This window comes from Anastrepha ludens, chromosome 3 (assembly GCF_028408465.1).
Source record: "Anastrepha ludens isolate Willacy chromosome 3, idAnaLude1.1, whole genome shotgun sequence".
Taxonomy (NCBI): domain Eukaryota; kingdom Metazoa; phylum Arthropoda; class Insecta; order Diptera; family Tephritidae; genus Anastrepha; species Anastrepha ludens.
This window is the reverse complement of record NC_071499.1, coordinates 52,696,305-52,719,932: the sequence shown is the minus strand read 5'-3', so window position 1 is coordinate 52,719,932 and position 23,628 is coordinate 52,696,305. Positions and strand designations below refer to the sequence as shown.

The window sequence follows — 23,628 nt, the reverse complement described above, 5'->3', positions numbered from 1 at the left end:
ATATACATACATGCATACAACAAATATTTCAATGGGCGTTATATACCTACATACATACATACGTGCATACATTCTAGCATATATGCAATATATATACAAAAACATATGCTATAGTTATACTTAAATTAAGAAAAAAGCAAACACACCTATACTATATACATACATACACATATACACACATGCAAATATGAATAGTAAATGAGATACACACACACATACACAAAATAATTTATATAAAATGTATGCGTTTTAAAAGACAAGTAGTTGTAGCTAAACTCTCATGCAAGCATGCATACATACATACATATATCTATATACATACATACATACACACATAATTATTAGATGTATGTAATGACAAAAAGTGTTCTTGAACAACAAAAAATAACTTGTTAAAAAAGGAGAATGAAAACAAAAACGCATAGGCGCTAAACTACCAACTAAATGCGCAAAAAACGAAAAATTTAACTAAAATAACTGTAAAACAAAAGCAAATGGATTTAAGACAATTTTTAAGCTGTACATTGAATGCAAATAGTAGTTCTGACAAAAACATAAAAAAGAAAAAAAAAACAAATTATAATAAATTAATAAAAATGAGAATTAATAAAAATTGAAATCAATGCCTGTACCGCCTCCCACTCTCCCCACTCCCCATTAACTCCAAAATCAAAACATAGTCCAGTTAAATTTCAAAGCCAACGAAAGCAAAAAAAAAAAAACAACAGCAGAACCTTACTTACATGTAAACATACACACATAGTACATACATATGCGCATTCTGCAGTACTGCACTCTTTTACTTTGCTACCGTGAAAAAATTACAACAAAAAAGCGTATAACTAAATATACCATACACAAAATTTCTCGCATATGCAGTTACTCTGCACCGCAATGTAAACTAATTCTTCTCTCAGCTTATTCAATCGTCTCCCGAACCGGCTTACTTTCGTATGTATACAACAAAAACACCATAACGAATGAATCTGTACCAAACAACTGTACGAAAAATGTGTTTATACTCGTACATGCATACATACATACATATTTAGCTGACAACAATTAAAACACACAATAATCAATTGAATACCTTAATACCAACAGAAAATAAAAACCAAAAAATCAGACTAAAAATAAAAAATATAAAATAATATGGCAGAAAACTACAACAACAAATTATCTAAACAATAACCACTGTAACCATTTTAAATTATTACAAAAACTGCAATCAACCAACAACTATAAGTACATGCAAATAAAGTAATCAATTTTAACCAACAAAACAAAAGAATATTATTCGAATTTTATTATTATTTCACGCAAAATAAAATTTTTAAACTACAATAAAATTACCAACAAAAACAATATACCAAATTGCTTACAAACAGAAAAGGTAGTACATACCTACATACATATTTTGATTTGTAATAAAAACTGACCGATTTGGTAATTGTTCTTTCATATTAACCACTTACATGCATACCTACATATGCTCATAGGCGAGTACATTACATAAATAAATAACCAAATAACCAATACATGCTTAACTAAGTACATTTACTTATACACAAAAATGTATGTACATATGTATTACATACAGTTATATAAAATGTATTTGAATATGGAAATAATAAATTGAAAACTGAAAAGCAAAAGATCCCCAAAAAGCAAGCGCATACAAACAAACATAAACCAAAAATTAACCACAATTTTAAAAGGAAACGAAAACACTAAACATCATGAAAATAAAGCAAAAAATAAACAACTTCAAAAACAAAAAAAAAACTTTTAATTTTTTCTCTTAAAATTAAGGAAATTAATGAGTATATTGTGTAAGGTAGCTACCGTTAGGTAAGGTTAGAAGAAGGATGCAAATCACTAAAGCTCTATAAGAAAGTTGGTGCAAGAGTAGCTATCTTCTCAAACAGTCAAGCAGCTTTAAAGGCCGTAGATTCCAACTCTTTTTCATCCAAACTGGTCTTACAGTGTAGAGAGGAGCTGGAATTGCTTAGTCATTGACTTGAAAGGACTCTGATATGGGTTCCCGGTCATAGGAACATTCGGGGTAATAAGATAGCGGATGAGCTAGCAAGAAAAGGTTCGACACTAGAATTAGCAGAAGCAGTGGCAGTCGCCACCCCACTCAACACATTAAAAGCATCCATTACTTCACACTATCATGCTTTAGCCGAAAGAAGATGTAAGCAATTAACTACATGTGTTGCAACAAAAAACACATGACCGTCGTACAAAATTCAAAGGGCGAATGATCTTTTAGGATGTTCTCGGCCAAACATCTCACGCATCACTGCAACCCTTACAGGCCATTGGAAAGTAATCTTATCTGCAGAAGCTGTCAAGCGGAAGGGGCGAAGGAAAGTCTTTTCCACTACTTATGTGAATGTCCAGGGCTAGCTAGGGCACGACTCCGCCCCTTCGGTATACATCGAGATAAAGAATTTGCTGCTATACTTGGACCTCACTAAATGGATCTGACTTAGAACAAAAAAAAAAAAAATCATCACACCAGGACAGTGGTGGTAAAACGGTGCTGGTGACTAATTAGGATTATTTCAGTGGAAATACGCAACCACTTCAACAACAACCACTCGCTTGCCTCGGGTTCGAGGGCATGAAACATCAAAATGCCAGATAAAGCTTTTTCTAAAATCGGCCGTCCATTGACAAGCAATGGCAAACCTCCGCGTGTATTTGTGCTATGAAAAAGCGACTCATAAAAAATTCATCTGGCGTTCAAGGGCGGCATAAAGCTGTAGGCCCCTAAATTTTGTAAAACAACGTCAAGACGGACACCACAAATAGGAGGAGGAGCTCGGCCAAACACCCAAAAAGGATGTACGAGCCAATTATATATTGTATATATATATACAATAATTTATGGCGAAAAGTCCTTACTCACTTTCAATATTCGTTCATAAACTTTCTTTGCTTTTAAACGTTCCAAAAATAAAAATTCAGTCCCAGCACGAAACTTGATTTTTTCCATTGTAGAAAATTCTATGACACGTCGATACTAAATGGCTTGTAAGCAAATAATGTATTTGACAGATGGAAATGAAACTTCACGGACGTTCATATGAAGAGTGTACCCAAGAATGAGAGAAACAAGATTAGGCCCATCAGAGCGTGCGTGACGTCGCATTAGCTGAGCTGTGCAGGGTTGCCAACCATTTGCTCATGCGAAAATTTTTAAGTTTGGTGTTTGTTTCTTTTTTTATTTACCAGGTGTATACTTATGAAGTGAGACTTTTTTTTTTATTTATTAACAAAAAATGGTCATAAATTTAATCTTCAAAATAATAGCCATAGCGACACATTTTTCCCATCTCTCAGGCAATTTGTGGATGCCGCGCCAAAAAAATTGGCCGTCTTTGGCGGCAAACCAATCATCGAGCCAGTTTTTGGCTTCTTCGTGAGAATTGAAGCGCTGCTCGATAATGATAATCGGAGCGCGCCAAGTCTGGTGAGTAAGCCGCATGCACTAGCGGTTCCCAATCGTACGTCTCCACCAATTCCCGGGTCGCTCTTGTTCGATGTGGCGGTGCATTGTCATCAAGAAAAATTACTTTGTGACGCCGATCGGCATATTCTGGGCGTTTTCGGTGTATAGCGCTGTTCAAATCGACCAATTGTCGTAGCGTGCACCGTCAACTGTTTCACCTGGTTTTAATAGCTCGTACCAAATCATACCACGCTGATCCCAGAAAACACACAGCATTGCCTTGCGGCCGAAGCGATTTGGTTTGGCCGTTGTTTTTGGCTTGTGGCCGGGCGGACCATACGATCGTTTATGCTTGGGATTGGAGAAATACACCCATTTTTCATCACCCGTAACGATTCGATGCAAAAAAGACTTCCTTTTGAACCGGGAGAGCAGCATTTCACAAGTGGTTTCTCGATGTCCGCAAATCGTAGTTTGAAGGCACGAAATTCGACATTTTTAAGAGCGACGAAAATGCATTGTTGTATGAAACGTAACAAGCAATGAACTGAATATTGTTGACAGATGACAGACGAAAAACAAGACCTTTGGGAAGGTTTAAAAATACTCCTAGCGACATCTATTGGCTAATAGCTGAAAGTCTCACTTCATAGGTATATACCTGGTAAAGCAACAGCAACTGTAAGTTACAAAAAAACAGTATTATTAAAGGTTAAAAAAGTTCACTCTGAGAAGATTTTCATGCTAATGAAAATTTGGTGATTCTTATAAAATTTGACATTTTCAAAGTGAAAATTTAATTTTTTTGTTCCTTTTAAGCTTTTGTGTTCTTCTCTCAACTCTTCTTAACATTGAAGACCTTTTTACACATTTTAAAAAGCGTTTGAATTTACTGAACGCGTATTAAAACCATAGAGGTGTAATCGTTTCTTCCGGTCCTAAACCCTTAGTGGGGCATAGGGTATCAAGAGGTGTATTAATAGTAAAAATAAACAAAAAAATACCAGAAAATACTAAGTAGATCATAACGACGTTTTTACAAAAAGAGTACCGTATCTTGTTATATAACCTCAAATATAGCAAAAAATCGCTCGCTTAACAAAAAACTCATAAATTAAATTGTAAATAAGTATAACACATTTATTTAAAAAAAACTCACATTTTAAAGATAATTTGTCACGCATACAATGTTCTTTCAGGAATTCAATAAAAATTTGGTATTTTATTTGGTTTAAATGGGCATTTTAGGTCGTTTTTATATCCAAGGTTAGGCAACACTGCAGTAGCGAGAGAGAGATTTGAAGGAGAAGAACACCAACAACAACCGCAATCGCGAGTAATGCGACCAGATGTTAAAAAAGTAAAGCTAAATAAAACTGAGTGAATTATTGAACTAATTTTTAAAAATGTATATTTTACAAAATTGTAAACATTACATTTTAATTAGAACAGGCTAGAAAAATGTCATGAAGAAAGAACAAAAACTCCGAGACTAAATAACAAAAAAAAAAAAATGCTAAATCAAGTGTTGGAAATGGTAACCTGGCCATACTGGTGATAATACGACGTCAGTTATTGTAAAATTGGCTGAGAGCAAAGTAACGGTACTAAGATAGGCGCCATCTCATTATTCTTTCCATCATGGAGTGTACCAACATAGCCAAAATAAATTTAGGTTGGTAGCAACGCCCTCTCTTATCGAACCGCACAACTTAATTGAACAACCTAGTACTTAGCGAATTAAGTGCTGTGGGAACATAGCATTACAAACAAACGCACATACAATTATTATTTTTTGTTTTTTTTTGCACATATTAATCAACATGGGCATGTGCTTGGGTACAACACAAACGAGGACGGGCTGCAATGAAATGGAAATCGATGTCAACGCGGCAGCGCTGCTTTGTTGATAACCTAAAGCTTCCACATAGCAGTTATCATAATTAAAAACATTTTATGAGCTTAATTTAATAATAATCATATAATAATTCATATAATCATAATATTCAACCATAAAAGATGACCCTGTATTGCTTTATTATGGGAATGGTGAAGTGATGTTTAGCTTAACGCCGCGTCGCCGTTGAGATGTTTAGTCCACATGTTGGTTTGTTCTCTCCATCGTGGGTTCGTTGGCTCATCTGTTACATCTGTCACTTTGACTGTCTGCCCCTCCGTTCGACTGCACAATTGTTAGTCGGTCACTCCATTTATCAGTTTATTGGTCTATTTGTGCAGTCTCATTTGTTTATCACTTATTAGCTAAAGCAATATTTAGTGCACATTACATATATACATACATACATAAATTACAATAATAAACTTGATACACATATAAATCCGCGTGGCAATAGGCCCAAAGCTGCATGGGGTGTCATATTAAAGCGTAGCGTAGCGTTGAGTACTGATAATAAAATCCAAATAAGAAGCCAACCACATTACTGTGTGTGTGTTTGTAGGAGGGTGGTGGTGGTGGGGTGATCCACGGCATGTCAGCGCTGGCGCGTAAATCAGAATGCAGATGATAGATAGACTTAACGCCACCAGCGCAAAACAACAAATGTGGCACTGTAATCAGCTGCCACCAATTCAACAAATCCAACAGCCAGAATATCTTGCCGGATAATCAAAGCTAAAGTGAGCGCTCGTATTTGCCTATTACACATACTAATACACACACATACATACTACATATTTGTATAGGTCGCAATAAACCGCGCTAACCGGGCCTGTCTGCTTGCCTGCCTACTTGTTAAGTGCGCTCTTGCTCGCTAGCCGGGCCTGCCTGCCCATCTGGTGCTAAATAGCGGCACATATAAAAACACTGCTCGCACACAACGCATTCGTCATTCACTGGCAACAGGCAAGCTCAAGCAGCGGAGCGTTACCGGCAAGAGTCACCAAAGAAGAACAAGCAATATTCTAAAACGTTCAGCAAAGAGCAGCCAGCGTATATCTACTACGTCTATACGTTCATTATCATCGGCAACAGCGCAAAAGCTGAAACTTACGCGAATCCGAACGGCAAGGACAGAACATCGACAATTGTCTTAAATCAGTTGCTCACAGGCGGTGAAAACGACTGCAGCACTAATTTGTGAAATTTATGAAAGTAATATAAAGTCATTTAAGACTATTTTTAGTGTTTTTCGTGCTTCGTAAAAGTTTGTTAAATTAAACAAAAAAAGAAAAAACAAAGTTCGTTAAAAATGCCTTTTACACGTGAACAACTGGAGTCGACGATGAACGAGAAGCTGCCCAAGTCGGACACCATCAAATTGCGAAACAAACATATTGGGTAAGGATAGCAGTGTGATTTGTTTTTTTTTTGTTAATTAGATGGTTAAGTAACTTTTAGAATATTACTAGAATTTTTATTTAAGTGCAATACGTATGTATGTATGTATTTATTTCGACCGTTTTGCTAAGTACTTTTAATTAGAGAAAAATACTATACATATATAGATCGGCTGGATATTTCGAAAATAATAAGACTACAACAACACTACATACTCGTATATAAACCGTTAGTATAGAAAGCAATTTACCACAAATAAAATTTATTAATTTAACATTTTTTTAATAAAATTTTTTTTAATAAATTTTTTTTTTTAATAATTTTTTTTTTGTTAAATTGGATAATATGGTGTTTTTTTTATTTTTAGCAGTACCCAGATATTAAATTAAATTGACAAGATTTTGTTTACCGCAATTCTTTGCAGTTCTTAGTTTAATTTTCGTAAAAAATTAAGTCCATTTATGGCGAAAATTCTTTTTTTATTAACAATTTTCTTTTTTTTTTAAATAATATAATTTAGTTTTTTAATCATTAGCAATATTTTCAGGTATACAATTAACAAATAATTTAAATTAAAAATTTGACCTTAAATTATTTTAAATATTTAGTAAAATCTCACAGTTTGTTATTTCGCCTAAGTTTGTATAAATTATTTACTTTAAAGTCGATCTTTTAAAGTAAATAGCTCAAGAAAATTTTTCTTCTTCCTCTTTTGAAGTTCTTCAAATCGATTCCTTAAAATCCAAGTATTCAGTATTTTGATTTGGAAATTTAGAATTAATTTTCTTGATTTTTTTTTTTCAAAACGGCACAATTTTCTAAAGCAAACAGTCTAAAAGAAGTTTTATTAAACTTGCGAGCTAAATTTTTTTTGAATTTGTTATTAAACACTCAAATTTTTGCGTAAGAACAAAAAACAAAATGATTAAATTTTTCTTTCATTTAAAATTATTTTAAATAAAAACTCAAAATTTTTAGTGAAGCTAACGCGTTTTCATTAAATTTTTTGCTTCCAAAATTGCTCAAATTATTTAGTAAAAAATCAATTGGCTCAATATTTTAATGTCAAAGGTAAAAAAAGTATTTTATTTTTGTTTTATGCAAAATTATTATTACTGAAAACTTTTACTAGCGTTCGTTTTTATTAAATTTTTCGATTCTAAAATTGCTCAAAAGCGTTTTTATTTTTTGCATTATTTATTTTTATTAGTTTTTATTTAATAAAAAATCCATTTTTCAAAGCAAACAAACTAAAATAACTTTTATTTAAGTTTTAGTGCTAAAATTTTCCAAAACCTTTATCGAAAATTATTTGTAAAATTTTTAATACTATAGGGTGGGCCATGTAAAATTTGCTTTTTGAACACTGTCATTTATGAATGAAAAATAATATCGTTCAAATGACTGCCACGACTGGCTTTACAGTAGGCCATTCGATCAACCCAATTTTGAGCACATTTTCGATTGTTTGGGCTCCAATTTCATGAATGGCAACTTCGATTTCGTGTTTCAAAGCATCAATCGTGTCTGGATGGTTCGCATAGCATTTGTCCTTAACGGCTCCCCACAAAAAATAGTCCTACGGGCTTAAATCATAGCTCCGAGGCGGCCAATTGATATCGGATTTTCGGCTGATTATTCGGTTTTCAAAAACGGTAGCCAAAAGTTCGAGTGTAACTTTTGCAGTGTGACAAGTTGCACCGTCCTGTTGAAACTAAATGTCGTCCATGTCATCCTCTTCAATTTTTGGAAATAATGTAACGGTAACGCACGCCATTTACTGTAACCGCGGCTCCTCGCTCATTTTCGAAAAAAAATGGCCCGATGATGCCGCCAGACCAAAAACCGCACCAAACAGTGACTCGTTGTGGATGCTTTTGCTTCTCTACAGTAACGTGTGGATTTTCTGAGCCCCAAATCCGACAATTTTCTTATTGACGTAGCCACCGATGTGAAAATCAGAAAAGAAGAAGAAGTCTCACTACCTTGGAAATAGGTTTTCAATATTTTCCAATTTTGTTCAAGCGTATAGCGTCCCATTTCGTAAATGTCAAACCTTTAAGGAAATTATGAACACATTTGACATGTCATTTGTGTTACCATTCTCAAAAAAATAGGTGGTTCAAAAGCAAACGCAATATGGCCCACTCTGTAAAACACAAAATTAAAAATCAAAATTAATATTAATTTCTATTAAATTTTTCATCTTCTAAAATTGGTCAAAATATTTATTAATAAAATCAATAATATAATAAATGTAAGTAATTCCATAAGTATTTCATTTTTTCTTTGAAATTATTTTTTTTATTTTTCAAGCGATTAGGCGTATCACAAATAAATAAATCATTCTAGCGTCAAATAAAGTTCAAATGCATTTATATTCCTCTTAATCTATTCACATTTCTGCTTTTCGTTAGCATTTCACAAGATTATTTTTCACAAACGATAATTATCTGTCCATACACAAAAAATGTGTGCGTATGTGTGTTAAAATATTATATATTTTTTATTTTTTTACTTGGCTATGAAAAAAATACCTTGTTGTTTAATGCATTTCAGTTATTATTTTAACTCGTACACTGAAACACTCAAATATGCATTTTCAGAATAACGCTCTTCATATCAATCCTAATTTTGCTCCAAAAATACACATTTAATCACGAAATTAATTTTCAATCATTAAATCTTTACAACGATTATCTAAATGAGCAAATAAAGTTAACGCAATGATTTAAAAAACAAACAAAAAATATATACATATGTATATATAGGTACATACATATGTATGTGCATTCACACAAGTGCACATGCATATGTGGTTTGTTGGCCACGCTTAAGCGCAAAAGTTCATGCAAACCAAAGCAAACACAAATTTGCGACTTAAGTACTTTCAAATGCACACACATACATACGCTTCACACTCTTATCGTGCGCTGGTTCGTGTGCCCGCTGCCTGAGATTCGTGGGCAAGGTCGTCGCATTGAGGATTTCGTTGCCAAGGTCATGTACTCGTATATGGCGCCAAACGTACAGTGCCGTACAGTCCTTCTTGGCAAATGCTGTGCGATGTACGCTGGCGAATTATGTGTGAGTGAAAAGCAAAAACCAAAGTATATACACACATAGTATGTGTATAAGTAAGGAAAACGGATTTTTTATGGAAAACTTTTAGCATCCTTTGTGCGCCTGCGCACCCCTTTTCACTTCTCACTTGTGCTTACCAAAATAGTTGAGTAGATGTGTACATACGAGTATATAGAGATTATTTTCATTGTAGGCCTACATAAATGTTGTATGTACATATACATACATATATAAGTAGATATGCATTTGAAAATTTAAGTTAATATTTTACTTGTACCTACAGGAAAATTCACTGAGCTCTCACACTGATGCTGCTCCAGTGAACACTCCACTACTTAGTCGTGTTGCTTAGTTTATTACGATTCTTAGCTACACTTTGTTCATATCTGCATATGCACTATATCTGCAAATAAAGAAATCAATAACATTTCGATAAAAAAATTTCAATTACAAGGTTGCACTCAAAGAAAAAAAAAATTAGAAAATTAATTTATTAACAAAAAAATTTTAAGTTACACAGAAATATTTAGTCCATTTGTAGTGGCTCTTGTAGCGAAAATCAGTTTTTAAAATTTGCTGCCCATCACTTTTAGCCCTCTAATGCACCAGGATATCGCATGAAATTAATTTTGAATGTCAAACATTTTAATCGTAAGCAAATTTTTTCTCTGCCGCTTTATGTGAATCGCTCTCACTGGCGTTACTATTAACAGATTTAGTTAAGTTAAATGGAAGTCATTTCTCAAATAATCTCGCCTGATGTCTAGGCTATGCTAGATAATGCAAATCCGACTTAAGCTATCCATTTTTCGTGCCTAAATTACGTAGAAAAAAATACGGATTCCCAATTTGCAGCAGTTAGGGATTGTACTAGGTGGCGCCAAATTAATCATCCAATTTAATTTTTGAATACCTTTTTTTTAAATAAAATTTTTTTAATACTTTTGTTTTTAATAAATTTTTTTTAATAACAAATTTTGAAATTATTTTTTTTAATAAAATTTTTTTTATTAATTTATTACAAAAAATTTTTGTTTTATATAAAAATGATTTTTAGTTATGGAAATCTTTATTCGGCTTTGTCTGTCTGCATACTGCAGCTGTATAGTTTAGAAGTAAGTTGCAATTAGTAGTACCGTAGCCATAACGCCATAGCCGCAACATTACAGCATTTGTCGATTAGTCATGTCGTAACCATAAGCAGCTGATATTGAAGTAGAATTAATGACACCATTTGCATTTTGTCATAAAAGCACGGGCAATTTTCCAAGAAGTCAATGAATTTTTCGTCGTTCATTTCTGATATTTAAATTTTTATCGCAAATATCAAAACAAAGGTAAAGTGTTTCACAGCTTCATACGGTTACAGGGGGAAAATCAAAATTCAATAGATACATACAGCTACGGTTATTGTTACGGTGTTATGGTCCGGCACCTATAATAGTTACAGTGATGGCCATATGTTTGATCAGAGCAGCTGATTGCTATGTTGGAAATGTTAGTTTTAAAATTTTTTTAATATTATACTTTTAATTTTTTTTGTGAATTTTGCAAAAAGCGGCCTCAAGGCTAAACTTGTTTTGTGGTAGAGGAAACTATATTTAAAAAAAATATATAGCTAGAAATTTGAAAAAGTTAAAAAAGTTGCGGTACTATTTTTTGGAACACAGGTGCAACTCGTGCAAACATAACGAGTTTAAAAATTTGGCAAAATTGCTAAAAGTCAAAATTTCCTACAAAACAAGGACCATGAATATGCAAATTTCATCAGATATCAGTGATCTTGTGTCAAAAACCTTCAATATGACTGCTTAATAGCCTAGACAGACGGTGGTCTTAATCCTGATTAATGACTTAATACGGATTTATCTCAGGAATTAAGTGCAACTTTTACGCATTGACAACTGGACTTAATTTCCATAATTTAAGCGGATTAGGGGAATTTTCGATGGCAACATTGTCGAAAAATGACAGTTAACATACATATATTGTGAATGAAAAAAATGGCACTCTTAAGAGAAGAAAAAGGAAGACTAGATGCGGTGCTAGTTTCCGCCAACACATTCGAAATTACACAGCTTGAGAAATTGCAATTTAAGATTTTTTGTAATAAATAATAACATTGTGTTTTTAGTATGAGGGCAGCTAATATCCGCATTTGTTGCCTGTTATCCATCTTTTACTGACAAAACCATCCAATAAGCAAATCAGCTGTTCACTAATCCGCCTAACAACCGTCTGTCACGCTACAATTTGAATCAGAATTAACTGCGCCGGTAATCCTGATTAACGCCGCCATCTGCCTAGGCTAGTAGATACTCAGCCCTCATACATTTATGTGTGTAAATAGATATAATATTAGTAACCTCACCCTGCATCATCAAAACGTTATACAGTTTCTTGTTCACCCTTCAATTGCTTTTATGCTCATGAATCCATTGGAGGTCTTTATATTTTTTATGAAATAAAAGCTAGAAGTGGTTTGGACTGGACTAAGGTTTGACGATCACACAAATTTTTTATAATGACTATAATAATCTTTTGTTGTTGTACAAATTTCTATTTCTATAATTTCGAGTGAGTCGACTAATTGTGGAACAAGGCAGGCTGATAACAAGTCCAGTGAATTGCCTGTTAGCACCTTTTTTCTCAAGCTAATAAAAATGAAAATATTTTCTTACTAATACATCATAAACAAATACATACATACATAACTAACAAAAACAACTAGTGAAAGAATAAGTGAAAAAAAAAAGTTCGCCAACAATTAACAACTCAAAGCAGTGCAAATAGGTTGTTTAGCTTATCAGCCGCAAGTGTCGGGCATTCACTCGCCGTTGTGTGACCGTCATCAGCGCTGAAAATCAGTGATGGTAAATGGTTTTTTGAAAAATCCCTACACAGCCCAAAAATATTCCCTACTTTTCCCTATGCTTACAACAAATTTTCCCTACGAAATTCCCTACATTTTTTTCTCCTGTGTTTACACTATAATGAGGCAATTGCAACGTCAAAATTGAATTGTTTGCTTAAGATTTTTTAAAAATTCCGTACAGAGCAGTCCTCCAGTGCAATCAGTTCTTATTGGAATTAGATCCATCAGCTTAACCGCAAGCCGCTCGCTTTCCTCGTCGAAAAATCTCACCATGAGACACATATGCTTATTGAGTGCGATGTCTGTGCTCTCTTCGATCATTATGGAAAATTTGTTTACTTTTAATTTTTTAACTAAATTGTCTTTTTCTTCTTTTGCCAATTCATTTTTTATTATGCTGGTGCACTTATTTCTTCCAAGCTCAAATTTATTTATTATTTCAGAATCGGGCACGATTTCTTTTAAGAGTGGGATTAAATGGTCCACCACTTGCAGCGCAACATCATGCTCAGCGAAGAACATGCTAAGTCTTATATCGAAATTTCTGGAGCCATTTGGCTTACTCGCTTTTTCTAAAAAAAAGCTGTTTATTTTAGATGTCTTTTTAATTGCCTTAGTATTTTTTGGTGCATTTTTGTTTCGGCGTGCTTCTGTAAATCAGACTTGCCACAGCTCAAAACTTTGTCGCACGCAGTGCATTTGCATTTGAATGGATCGTTAGCCACAGCTTCAAACTAGCCACTAAAATTTCGTCGTCAAGCCTCTTATTATTGAACTTTTGTTTCCGATACTTGCATTGTTTTTCCTGGTGTTCCTCCGAAGAGTCAGTCGAAGAGCTCATTTCTGTAAAATATATGCATTTTAAATATAAAAAAAGCTAAATTTAAAATAATTGCAAACTTACTTCAAAAGTGAAAAGCACCAGAAAACGTAGGACAACTAACAATTTTCGCGCAAAGAAAAAATCGTGCTAGCGTTAATGAAGAAAAAAAGGCAATGCTGCCGTATTAACGCTTTTAAAAGTATGCAGCCATAAGGAAAAGAGTTCTGGCATGAAATCTTACTGCGGATTTTTATTTTAAACGACCTTTTTTAATTTTACCCCGCTATTTTAAAATTTTTTCTGTCCTTCTTGAAAATTCCCTACATTTACAGAATTTAAAAAAATCTGTCCTTCTTTTCCCTACACCCACATTTTTCGACAAAAATCCCTACATGTAGGGAATTTTCCCTACATTTACCATCACTGCTGAAAATCATGATCGCGTGCAAAAACGAAAAAAACTTGAAATTGCGCCGCTAAAAATGCTTCACACCCAGCACCGAGCTTTAGAGTGAGGCAATTTCAAGCGCCTGCTTCAAGTTTACGCGACACGTGAGCGCGCCGAGCCTTCATTTCATGCCACACACGCACAGAAACACACAACTAATTTTAAGCGATTTTTATTGAATAGTTTTTTGCTTAATTTAAAGTGTTTTTGTTTTCCTTTTAGTTATAATTAACTTTATGTTTCTAAGCCTAACTTAAATATTTTCTTGTGCAACCCAACAACAAAATATGTTTTTGTTTTCTCTTGCTCTTCTATGTGTTATCAAACGAATGGATTCGTCGTACTTGAAAAATTCTAATAACTGTACTACAAAAAAACCAAACAAAAAAACCAAAAAAACTACAGCCAAGCTTGCCAGTTATTCTATCGTTCTGATCCCTTAAAAATTGTACGTGGACAGGGTCAGTATATGTACGATGAGTTGGGCAATCGTTACTTGGACTGCATCAATAATGTGGCGCATGGTAAGTTTGTGAGAAAAAAAGATATTTTATAACTAACAATTTAGAAATTGATGCGGATATTGGGGAGGTCAATAATTAACCTAAATTTAAGAAAATATTTCTTCGTCAATAAAATTGAATATTTTTGGATCTGGATTTTTTTGCGCAAAGGTAGTAGTTATTTGAATTGCTGGAAAATGAAGAAGGCCCATAAATTGACGTATGTTTTTAATGTATTTTCCTACACTGAACACGATTCTGGGATCAAGCAGCGTCAAGGTTTTAAGAAAATAAACGGTAAAATCCACAAAGGCGTACTATTTCGTGTTTTAATCCCACTTTTCTCAGAAACCTGAGGTCTCAGAGGCCTCAATCTGTACTTTAATTTAAGCTTATGATTTACTTTATACGAGTTCCAAAACAAAACAAAAAATAAACCTCCTTAAATGAAATGAGTTTTAGCACCTTAAGGGGGGGGGGGGAAACCGGTTTAGGAGGCCAACATTTTGGTGGTGTTCGAGAATTTTTTGACCAAAAAGGGAATAATCAGAAATTGTTTAAGTTTAGAGGATATTTTATTTGTATTCTTAGGTACACTTTTAAATTTTTTTTAAGCTATTTCCGCGGGAGATAGTGGCGTTAGAGCGTGCTGTCCGTGGACGATCACCATCCGAGTGCCTTGCTGGTGGGAATTCCTGAAGTTGCAATTTTTCTCTAAAATCAACAGCAATTTTTTTATTAACAATATATTTCCTAAGAATATGAACCTAATTGTGGTAAAAAAATATTGAAAATTGCAAACTTTTGAGGCGCTTGAACACAGAGTAGTTTTTTTATACCATATTTCTTCATCTATTTTGCTTAAAAAGCCATATTTTAAGTAATAATATAATCCCAGAATTGGGTTCATATAGATTAGAATTGAATAGAGAAAAAATCCCGCAAAATTTTAGAACGATTGGTCGATAACTTTTTAAGCTAGAATTCCCACCAGTTGAAGAAAAGTAGTTTCGAGAAAAACGTCGTTCTAACAAACGTGCTCTACGGTGCGGAGCAGACGGGCAGACTTAAGTGCTCATAGAATCGGGAATAATGCGAATTTCGCTTGAAAATTTTTACCATATTCTTGAGTAGTTATGCTAACGATTTATGCAATAAAAAAAATCGATTTTTTGATCGATCTAAACCGGGTGCCCCCTTTAATGGGGCTCATTGTAAGTAAAAAAAATCAGGTTACAGTTTACAATTTACTACATATGTACATATGTATAATCGTAATTTTATAAAAAAAGTTTTGACGATATACTTGTTGTTGTTGTTGCTGTAGCAGCATGAACGGGGAGTGCTGCTGAAGTGACAGTCCTTAGCCGGTTGTAATAGTCCCGTCACAATAGGTCCGTTGCGGCAACGAATTTGTATACGAAATCGTATACCCATTCACTGCGACATCATGATTAAATAACCCGGACGATGAACGAAGCTAGCATAGTCTCCTCCCCGCTCATACTCTGAGGAGCGATTAGAGCCATACATTTAGTTTGTAAAATTACTTTTATTCAATTCAAAGTAAAAAATATGTGAAAATAATACAAAATTAAGAATTGATGTACTTTTGCTCGATATGGCCATATTTTGCCTTGACTATGGCCTTGAGACGGTCCAGAAACAAAGCGTAAGCTGACCGAATGGGACTTGCAGGTATTTTGGCCCACTCGCAGACAATGGCTTTTTTCAGCGCCTCGAGACTGGTGAAACTTTTAGTTCGGACCTCGCTCTCCCAAATGGCCCGAAGAGAATAATCTATCGGATTCGCGTCTGGTGAATTTGAGAGTCATTATGTGGACGTTATGAAGTTCGGAACGTTGTTTTTTTGCCATTCTTGGTTTCCTCGAACTTTGTGAGACATGCCGAGTCCTGTGGAAACGTGCCCGCGCATCAGCTGCGCGAGCGGTCTGAAGTTGGTTACACTTCGGGGGCCGGAACCTGTAGAGAATCCAAGTATTGTCCATTCCTTTTTCAAGAGCTTCAAGTTCAGTTTGGTGCATGATTTTATATAAGTATGCCATCATGCCTTCGTCAATAATCTTACCGAATCAAGCATAGGCAATTGGACCCGAGACTTCTTATAAGTATCTTTTATGCCTAAATATTGACATTACCTTGGTGGACCAAATTTTTGTTACAATAAATTGATCTAATAAAAATATATTAATGACGGAATGATGAAAGAGTTGTGAAAATAAGACACCTATTGACACCACTTAAATTAAAAAAATTGACAAGATTGATCATGAATGTTCAAGCGTCAGCTTTCTTTAAAATTCTGATAAGAACTTTCTCAACTTTAGCCATAAATTTTATTTGCTTAAAGCAATAAATTGTTAAATTAGTTTATGAGTCAACTCTCCTCTATTTCATTACGTAAATAAAAACCAAATAATATTTCAGTTTTATTATAGCAGTAGAATTTTAAATGAGTCAAATTGGCTCAGTTCGTAAATCTAGTGTAAAGGAGTCGATATAACCAAATAAGCTTTGGAATCTGAGTACCGAAATTCTGAGTAAACGATTCTGCAAGATGTAACATATGCACGTACATACAAGTATGTATGTACATATGTGTGTTTATATTTTATAACAAACTACACATTAGTGGGGGAAGTACGGCTTGCGAAAAATGCGCCGACTTGCAAGCAAACATTTAATTCAGATGCCTTATTATAGTATACATATACAATATGTATGTATGATATTAGTACACACGAGTGCATACATACATACATACATACATATGTAGGTGCTTAGTTGTAGATCTTGCTCGGAGCACTGCATATCATTGCCCAAAGTCACTTTGGTCAAGGTCTTCTTGGCACGAAATCTAAATATGTGCATACATACATACATATGTTTGTATGTATATAATTATGTGCATGTGCATATGTAGCTATGTATATATATATATGTATGCATTTTGTGTATACATATCTCTTAAACACTTGGCACCTGGCAAGCCACCAAGAAATTTGGGCGCTCCTCATTCGATTCAGTAGAGGTGCTTGCTTTGCTTCTTTAAACGGAAGACTAATAATTAAATGTTTGGATGTAAATAATTTTTATTTGAACACTTGTGCGGTACAGATAGTTCAAAGAAAACATAGTAACAAGCATGCAAACATCTTCATCATCATCAAACTCTTTTTCAACTAGAACCAAGGCGAATCTATTAAGGTAGTAGTCCGGTGTAACGACCGAAATCTCGAATTTTTTTAAAGTTAATTTTATATTAATTTGTTTAAAATTTTTCACGTCAAAGTGGAGTCCTTATAAAAAAGATGAGTTGGTTCGGGGAAACACACAGCCTTCCAAAGTCATCTGAAACAAAAAATTCAAAGAGATTATTATTCTGTAGACCTTATTTTAGGTCCTGAACCTAAAATATACATAAAGTAAAAAAAAAAACAAAAACAAAATGGTGGTCTCGTGAAAAAAGTTCTCAAAATCTAATTTTTTTTCTTCATAAATTGTTTATTACTAAAAAATTAAAATGAAATAGTTTATTATTAAAAAATTAAATGTTTTAAAGGTCCGGGATCTAGATATGTGTGCTTAGAATAACGGGTTACATTTTTAGCCAAATCGGTTGAATAGTTTTGAGTCAGTGATTCCCCGAAATTTCGAAAATATGGTTTTGAGAAAAATGCTTAAAGTTTCGATAACAGCTGCTGCTGGCGTGTCACACGCTTTCATACACACTACGGAGCGCTCTCTTATTATAGATATAATTTTAAAAATAATTAAAATTAATATTTTTAAGATGTTTTTCTTCCGAAAAATGTAAACAACAAAATTCGATTTTTTGAACCCATTACACCGGGCTACTCCCTTAAAGATGGTATCGGCAAACCAGCTGATTTGTTTTTTTTCTTTCGCCGTGTGCATTTAGTTGTCAAGCCGAAATGAATTAAGGCGAATTCATATTTTGTTTTCTACTTTTCCAATAATTTGCTTTGACAAACGTCCAAAATATTGTTGTTGGGCTAGTGCTAACACCTTTAATAAATGACTCTTGATTAGAGCAAATGCCTTCGAAAACAATAAAAAGTATATGTAAAAAAAAATCGAATTGCCCCACACTAATTTTGGACAGTTTTGCAAATACACCAGCAATACATTCACACTGTTTTCCTAGTTCATTCCCATGTCTGTCATTGCCTTCGTCACTGCCTTTGAATTTTTCAAGTCGGTAAATTTGGCAAAACATTTGATGCCAATTCGGCGACGTTTCGTAGTAATTCGCGAATGAATCAAGTTCAGAGCGACCAATGACACTAACGGCGTTTGCTGAGAAGTGAAACGCCTAGGCTATACAAACCATTTTTCTCCTTTTTGACAGCGAAATACGAAATACTGAAATAGCGAAAACGTATTTTCAGTTGTCATCAGAGTTTTGTAAACTCACGGTAAGGCATCTAATACCAGTAAAATGTTCAGCCATGATGACGAAAAAAGCTCTGTTTGCCAAGACAAGTTTCTGGTTAGCCTAAAATTCACTTAACTTAGGCTGTGGTTACAGTGAAGAAGATTTGTTCGACCAAGCAGACGTAAAATGTGGTGTCGCCATATACAAAACTTATTGAAGATCACATCATAAACAAAAAGACGACAAAGTAAATGTCGTGTTGAAGCGTTTCGAAGGTTTTGAAGCTTCAATATGTATGTACATATATATGTATATGTATATAAATATAAATATCCCGTCATCCCTAGGAAGAACAAAGGGTCTCAAAAGACAACTTAAAGTTAGGTTTATTAAAGCAAGAAATTTTATTTATCTCCATTAACGGCCTTCTTGTAGCGCTTCTGCTTTAACTAGTCGCCTCCACGTATTGGATGATCTTTCGCGCCTGCGACATCCTTGTGCGTACCAGTCTGTTGCTTTTGCAATATTTCGATGAGGCTTCCGAAGTGTATACCCAATCGATTTCCATTTTCGTCGCCGAATTTTGAGATGAACAGGAGCCTTCTTCGTCATACTCAGTGTTGGAGTTGTGGTTTGGTCAGAACAACCGCCCAATTCTGCGGAGGCAGCGATTGTTGAAGCTCCAATAATATTTCCTGAAATTTTACGGCTTTTCTTACCAAATACATATCTATGGTCTTCTGTCCAAAATTTGACATTTTTTGCCTATTCGTATACCGCGTGCTTGTTTCGTTATTGATTTTTGACGTTTTTTTATGAATTCTACTTCATTTAGTAATGCCCATAGGAGAGAAAAACAATTCTCAAACTTAATTTGTGTTTACTAATTCAGTTTGTTGTCAATTGTTTTATATTTTTTCTTTCTTCTAAGCCACTTACTGCGACACCACCTTGATCAAAAATATATTTAGAAATTTCAAAATACCAGTTTAGTCCTCAAAAGCAATATTATCGCCTTCAAAGTACGCCCCATCAACTGCAACGCACTTATGCCAACGTTTTATCCAGGAACTCTATTTTTGGTACAGCCTTCAGAGCCGTCTCCGATTTTCGTATTACTTACTTTTGGTTGTTGAAACACCGAAGTGGTTCTCCTTAGTGGGTCTTTGACTAGTTCAGTAATAGTCGTCCCCATTAATTGTCTAACCTTCGGGCAAATTGTCGTAATTCATTGTTTCTCCAATCCGCTACTCTGCAATATCTCATAATGAGCGGCACTCTTGAGGCACCCTAATGTATGTACACACGTACGTACATCCATTCATACATATGCACATGCATTTGTCAAAAGAGCACAAACAATCTTTTGGGTATTTTCCGCAAATATTATTCGCACACAAAGCGAATCATTGGCACTTGGCATTTTAACGGACCAAACGTACATACATATCTACACCTAAATACATGTGGCCTTCTGCCGCGCGATCGGTCTCTAGGTAAACAGATTGTTTGTTTATGGTCTTTTCTTGTTGTTGTTATTTTAAATTTAATTGATCTGTTTATCCAGGCAAAATGCATTGTGTGTTTTTTTTGGTGAGCACAACACGTGTTCACTTGTTGCTCTTGCCTGCAGAAAACGGTCAATTTCCCCAGCCAACTACACAAACAAAGCAAAAGTGTGAACTACCTGCAATCGACACTCGTGCAAATATGTATGTATGTGTGTGTGTGCTTGTGTATGCATTTGTCTGGTGTGAAAAGAAATCGGCATTGTTTTGTTTCTGCATTGTGATACGTCTGTAAAAACATGAGCGTATTTTTAATACATTTGTTGACAGTCTGGTAAATATCGATTTGTTTGTTTGAGACTTGGTAGAATTCCGTTGGAAAACAGGCAAACGACCGACGACTGTTCACGTGCTTGCTGATTCATTGAGCGTCGTTATGCACTTATTCTTAAATGCATTTCATATATGTGTGTATATATGTATGTATGTACAAACATACTTACAATGGAATCGGTTGATTTGCATAAAACGATTAAAAACTGAAACTCAATGGGCCATACAACTGCATACCAAGAAAAAATTAAAAAATTCTGGTTAAAAAGTTAAAAGTTTGAATGAAATTAAAAAAAGAGAGTTTGTTGTTTGTTATAAAAAAAAAAAGAAAAATTCTAAAGTCTCTGGTTAAAAAGTTTAAAGTTTTGATAATATTTTGAAACATTTCTAAAAATTTTTTTCAAAGTTTGAAACTTTGCGTTAGTGGTTTTTGTTGTAGTACCAATCGTATTTTCGTAAAGAAAAAAATAGAAAATTTCTAAAAACTCTGGTAAAAAAGTGGAAAATATTTTGAAAAATATCAAAAAAATTTTTAAAAAAGTTTGAAAGTTTGCATTATATGGTTTTTGTTGTTGTATAAACTTTATTTTTATAAAAAATAATTATGCAACGGGGTATGCGTACATACATCTGTGGTTATTAAAATAGGTACGAAATAGAAGTAGATACGATACAAAAAAAAAAATAGTGATTTTATTAAATAGGCTTTTAAATTAGCGCAGTTTAGTAGTCATTGTGTCCGCCATAATTGTCACTTACTTTTTGTATTCGATTTGGCATAAAATTTATAATCCTACGGCAGGAATTCCATGGTTCTTGATATTTGAATGTTTCCTTCCCGATTCGCTTTTTTAAATCTCCCCAAAGTTTTCAATAAGGCTTAAGTCGGGTGACTGGCTTGGCCAATCAATAACTTTAACATTATTACAAAACATTACAAAAACCATCCACGTACTAACATTGAGGAGTCTTTTGGGTCATTATCTTACAAAAAAGCCACCGAAGTGGCATATGCTCCTCAGCAAATGGTGGCATTACTTCTTGAAGTACATACATATGTCCTTGTAAATAAATTTGTCCATTTTATTGGTTATGAGGTGAATAGGTCCTACTCTGCGTTGGAAAGATCAGGTGGAGAAGGACTTGGCTTCACTTGGTGTCCAATTGGCGCCGGTTAGCACGAGAAAGAAACGACTGGCGCGATTTGTTAAACTCGGCCAAATCGCGTAAGCGGTTATCGCGCCAATTAAGAAGAAGAAGGTCCTATTCCTTACCAAGAAAAACAAATCATTATGTTGCCGTCACCGTTCTTGACTTTTTCTTATGAACCACGGTGAGAACTTTTGTCCTTTAGGACGTCTGACATTTCGCCCAACAACATTACTAAATAAATTTATTTTTGTTTCATCGCTCCAAAGTATGTTATAGCATTTTTTCATACCCTTCGGTCCATGCCATGACTTGTGCTCATCAGCAAAATTTTTCCTCTTCCTTGAATTTTCTTGCTTCAATAGAGGAACTTCACGAGCTATTCTGCCTGCTAGGTTCGCGTTATACAATCGACGTCGTAAAGTTCTGTGCTGTATACTACGTTGTTGATTTCCGCTGCAATAGCTTTTGACGACTTAAAAGGATCCCGCTTGGCAAGAGTCACAATTCAATTATTAGTAGTGCAAGTCGTTTCCTTTTTGCCACCACGTAGTTCTGTGTATTTTTTGGGCTTACGGCCATTTTCAACAACATTTTTGGACCGTCCAAGTGTCTCAGCGATAAATTTGTACGATTTTTTCTTGTTTCTGGACGAAGACTGTCAACAAACCTCCGCTCCTCAGCTGTGGAATGAAAGAAATTCATATTAATTACACTAGTCTACAAGGAAAAGTATCCGAAATAATTTAAACTAATATCTGCTTCTCTGTCCATGCAAAATTCGGATTGATAACTAAAATTAATTTATTAGTTTGAGTTTTCGAGATATCCTAACCTAAAAGTGCAAAAAACCCCATTTTTGCCCATATTTGAGGTTATGTAGCCTTGCAGATGTTTTCTTTCACCAAAATTAAAGGATGGCATCTTTAAATACAATCCTTCTTTTTTCAAATGGCGTTTTGTTTGCTCAAATATCATTTTTTTTCGCAGAGATATCGCATTTTGAAATTTTCATGTTTCGAAATTTTCCTACACCTGAAAATCGATTAAGATAACATAGACATGATATAGTCGCTTACTAATTTTCTTGGGTTTGAGGGCCTGAAATATATGGATTAATAGTATGTAAATTTGGAGTTTGTGGGAAAGCCTGCTTGCGGTTATGTGGGTTAGCCTGCTCGCGGTATGATAGGGGTGGTTTCTAGGGGTTAGGGCTGTGTGTGACTCGGTACCCAAAGGTTAGATAGTGTAGGGATGTGGTGAGTCAGCACACTTATGGTGTGAGACAAAATTTTAAGAAAAATAAGACTCAATTCAAGAAAATTAGTAATCGAATATATCATGTCTATGTTATCTTAATCGATTTTCAGGTGTAGGAAAATTTCGAAACATGAGCATTTCAAAATGCGATATCTCTGCGAAAAAAAATGATATTTGAGCAAACAAAACGCCATTTGAAAAAAGAAGGATTGTATTTAAAGATGCCATCCTTTAATTTTGGTGAAAGAAAACATCTGCAAGGCTACATAACCTCAAATATGGGCAAAAATGGGGTTTTTTGCACTTTTAGGTTAGGATATCTCGAAAACTCAAACTAATAGAGCAATTCTGAGGCCAGATTTGGATTCAGCGCATCATAAACCTTCGGAAATATATAGTCTGGTTTCTGGGTCTGAATGTTGGTTAAATTTTGTCGGCCTGTGTTATTAGTTATTAAACGAACT

At 34.3% G+C, this 23,628-nt stretch overlaps 1 protein-coding gene across 1 annotated transcript in view; it reads left to right on the top strand.

Moving 5' to 3' along the window:
* Positions 1 to 6,302: 6,302 nt before the first annotated feature.
* Positions 6,303 to 23,628, top strand: part of LOC128857943 (alanine--glyoxylate aminotransferase 2-like) — a 29,682-nt gene continuing 12,356 nt past the window's right edge. Inside the window, exons 1-2 of the mRNA XM_054093800.1 lie at positions 6,303 to 6,761; positions 14,397 to 14,515. Of these exons, the coding sequence (XP_053949775.1) occupies positions 6,673 to 6,761; positions 14,397 to 14,515 (208 nt within the window). The 5' untranslated portion in view covers positions 6,303 to 6,672. The remainder of the gene's footprint in view (positions 6,762 to 14,396; positions 14,516 to 23,628) is intronic.